Raw genomic sequence first — 3916 nt, 5'->3', positions numbered from 1 at the left:
TGTAGTGGTCTATGTAGCTAAATAGTTTAATGATCTCCCTTGCAAGAAGGTGTATAGAGTAACCTCCCTTCACTAAGTTTTTTTTTTTTTAGGCATGTGTGTCATGAGACGTGATTCTTAATTATTCAAGAAGCTTCGCGTTTCTCTCGGAAGTTTCCAGAATGTCTCGCGTTCCATTAATAAAAACAGCTTGCTAACCCTGCTCTTCGCTTCTTAGTCGATTACGTCATTGCTATGTCCGTCTATTTCTCTAGGCCACATGACTGAAAGCCATCACTTCGCTGTTATTTCTATATTTCCTATTTCTGAACTTTCTTGCATAGATTACTTCATTCAACTAGATTCTACATTTTGATTATGTATCATCATCGACCAGTAAATTAAATATATAGTTTTTGAATTTATTCTTCATCTCTAATATGAACTCTTGTAATAATATACACACAGCCATATCAACACCTAGGGACCTTTGTGATTTGACGGGCAACATTTTTTATGTAGTGTTTTTGGTACCGAAACACTTTCAAACTTTGTATACTTGTATATTTTGTTGAATAAAAGTAACTGCTGTGACGGTGTATATGGTATTAATCCCCGTTAGTTCTGACATTTCCGATTAACTAGACTGTTCGTAAACAAAGGGGGAAAAGCCATCAAAATACTTGAATATTGCCTGCACTTGTTATTGGAGCTACAAGAATTATTAATGCACCTCCACCAAGTGCTTCATTTCCTAGAAATAACAGCCAAATCTTCTTCAAATCAAACTCTAGTTTAGGTTAGGGTTCGGGTTTTAGAGTTAGGGTTAGGGTTGGGGTTAGGGTTAAGGTTATGAGTGAGGTTATGGGAAAAATATACACACACAGATACGCACAGCGTAATTTATTATATAAACAATATATGCGTATAAATTACGATTAAACCGGATGAAATATGTCACAGGGAATAACATTTTTATGACCGGACAGCACTGACTGTATTCAGCTGAATAGACGTCAGTGATTGGTTGAAATTACAGAAATACGACAACTTTAACATGAAATAACTTGCGATGTACATTTTTTTGTTAAGAAGACTAAGAGAAAAAGTTGTTTTGTATGACACATTCTACCAGTGTCCCAAGTTTGAAAGTGTTTCACACCTGGTACTGAATATATATTTCCACTACAGTTTCAATTTTTTTTTTAAATCACCCCTAAAAATATGTGTACGGATTCTGTGATTTTTGGAAAATCATATAAAGGTTCATGGCAGAATAAGTTTGACAGCTGATCTACATCATTATCATATGTAATGAGAGTATTCAGTAATCACCCAATTTCACATTTCACTAGCGTATTGACCACATGATCAACAAAATCTGACTGATCACAGTTTTGTGTGGAACAGACAACTTTCGTCTTTTACCATGCTTACTTCTGAACCCAATCAATCGGTATAAATTCAACATACTTGAGCCTATCAATCAGTATAATTTTGACTCTGCTGCATCCCAAAAGAGAGCTTTTGGGATGCAACACAGAAGGTATTGACAGACACTGTAGGAGAAAGCCAAAGGTGGCAGACTGCAGTTGACAATACAAAAGCAATGAACAGTTGGAGGGTGAAAGCCAGTAGAAATCAGTAGCTGGAAAGCAAGTAACAACACTTTATCTGCTGCTACAACTACACCAAGAACGATAACATTCAAAAGTCTTTCAATGTTTTGTCATTTGTAGTAACAACAATATCTGTTTTTGTGTACAAAAAGAATAAATTTTTGTTTTATCAAAAATCACAACCAACTCATTGTTGTTCATACACAAAGAAAAAACTTGTAACAGAATGAAACAATGTTATGAAGATGTATATAAAATCAAAATAATATGAATTTTATAAAACCTAATATTTGGATAGGTCTTGTAAGTTATAATAATGTAGTGTCTATCCCACTGAAAGTATTGTCTTCAAGGATGAAGAACACTGTAACGAATCAGGGCTAAGTAGCATATTACTGGAAACTGAAATATTTGATTTATACAAATGATTAACTGTTTTCAAATTTTGTAATTCATTTTTAAAATATGCTTCTCACTTTTTTCTTTTGTAGCTGAGCCCCTTCTTGAATCTGCACCCATCTCAAACTACAAAAAATATCTGGATTTATTTACATATATTTATAACAGCTAACAGAAAAAACAACCATGTCATCTGCTAATATTCAAAGAACCGAAAAAGTATATACAGATAGTGTACCTGTTGACCGCAATCTAGATGAAGTCAGTTTAAATGGACATGATATATCTTTTTCACCAGTGGATTTAATATATAATATGAACTATCTTACAAAAGGCTATGCTCTAGTCATTAACAATGAAGTATTGTCATTTGGTAATGCTTGCGAAATCTCGAGAGAGGAGGTACATTCTATGTCAGATACACTTAAGATGTATGGATTTAAAGTAATCACTCGGAACAACTTGAAGGTTGGTGACCTCAGACAGATATTTAACGATGTGAGCAAACTGGACCATTCAAAATGTGCTTGTTTTATTTGTATTATTCTAACCCGAGGACCACAGCCTGGTACTATTCAATGCTCTGATGATACTGTCTCCCTAACAGAGTTTTTACCAATGTTTTTCCCCAACAAATGCCCAACTCTTATTGACAAACCTAAATTATTTTTCATTCAAAATGCAAATACTTTGGCAAACAGTGCACACAATTCACAACTGTATAGTGATTACACAATTCCAATGATTTCTTTATCTGAAGATTTCCTTATTTCCTCTTGTACTGTAAACTCTGAGAGGAGAGTTGGAGGTTTTATTGAGATATTAAGCAACAGCCTGAAGAACTTTAGAAAGCTGGAACTGCAATATATTCTAATGCAAGTCAATAACTTCATTGTTTCTAAGTCCAAGAACAATGGTTTAAGAACATTTACTAATGCCCCTTCTATACTTTCAACTTTAACAAAAAAAATGACGTTCTCATAACCTCAATGGTACCCCTCATTTCCAATCTTCTGTGGTTAATTTTCCACTCGAATTCTAAGAAGGAGGGGTTCACCATTGATCAGTCCTCAGTTCCTTCATCATTATAGTCCTCCAGGGCTTAACAGAAGAATTCAAGTCATAGAAGCGCCCTGGGAGTGCTTCTATGCTAATGACAGGCCAGAATGGAAAACGGATGTTAATCAATGATGATGATGATGATAAAGCAGGTAAGAACATATATGCAAGTTTAAAATGCGACAGTGTTTTTGTTATATCTACATTCTACACACATAAATACATAAAAACAGAACAAGCATGTGCATGCATGCACACACACACACACACATACGAACAAGCATGCACACACACAAGAACAAGCATGCAGGCACACACACACACACACACACAACAAGTACACAGTTGACAAGACAACACACAGCTGATAAAACAGCATGTGCTCACGGAAATTAGTGAAGTCTGTTTATAAATTGTCGACTCAAAACAAAAGATAGCCTTAATTTTTCTTTTTTTACATATATAATTATAAAGATATAATTATAGTTAAGGGTTACTGGTAATGACCATCACCAGTGCTAGAAATAGGTGTCAAATACCTACAACCCAATCTACAGTTTGTTCTCTCTCTCTCTCTCTGAGTTCTGTGATGCAACCGATCTTATGGTCTGCAATACCAACTTCAGGAAACCTGCCAGTCACCTAGTCACCTACCGCTCCGGCAGACACTCTAGCCAAATCGACTACATCCTCACCAGAAATAGGGAAAGAGGGCGGCTTATAAATGCCAAAACCTTCCCTGGCGAAGAATGTACCCCACAACATAGATTAGTAGTTAGCGACTTCGGGATCAAGGCTAAATGGGTGCCCAGAAGTAGACCGGCTTGGAGGAGAAGGGTGTGGAAGCTTAAAGACCCTGC

At 35.8% G+C, this 3916-nt stretch overlaps 2 protein-coding genes across 3 annotated transcripts in view; one reads left to right on the top strand and one right to left on the bottom strand.

Annotated features, from left to right (window-relative positions):
• The window catches only part of LOC106868738 (caspase-3), a 10728-nt gene extending 6818 nt beyond the window's left edge, over positions 1-3910 (top strand). For both annotated transcript variants that reach the window (XM_014914136.2, XM_014914137.2), the window contains exon 2: positions 2090-3910. In XM_014914136.2, coding sequence (XP_014769622.1) covers positions 2184-2981 — 798 coding nt within the window. In that variant the 5' untranslated portion in view covers positions 2090-2183 and the 3' untranslated portion in view covers positions 2982-3910. The remainder of the gene's footprint in view (positions 1-2089) is intronic.
• Positions 1-3916, bottom strand: part of LOC106868740 (uncharacterized) — a 61736-nt gene that overhangs the window by 29927 nt on the left and 27893 nt on the right. The gene's annotated exons all lie outside the window — the stretch shown is intronic.

The sequence above is a fragment of the Octopus bimaculoides genome, chromosome 20 (genome assembly GCF_001194135.2).
Source record: "Octopus bimaculoides isolate UCB-OBI-ISO-001 chromosome 20, ASM119413v2, whole genome shotgun sequence".
NCBI classification, from domain to species: domain Eukaryota; kingdom Metazoa; phylum Mollusca; class Cephalopoda; order Octopoda; family Octopodidae; genus Octopus; species Octopus bimaculoides.
This window is presented reverse-complemented; position numbering and strand designations above follow the sequence as displayed.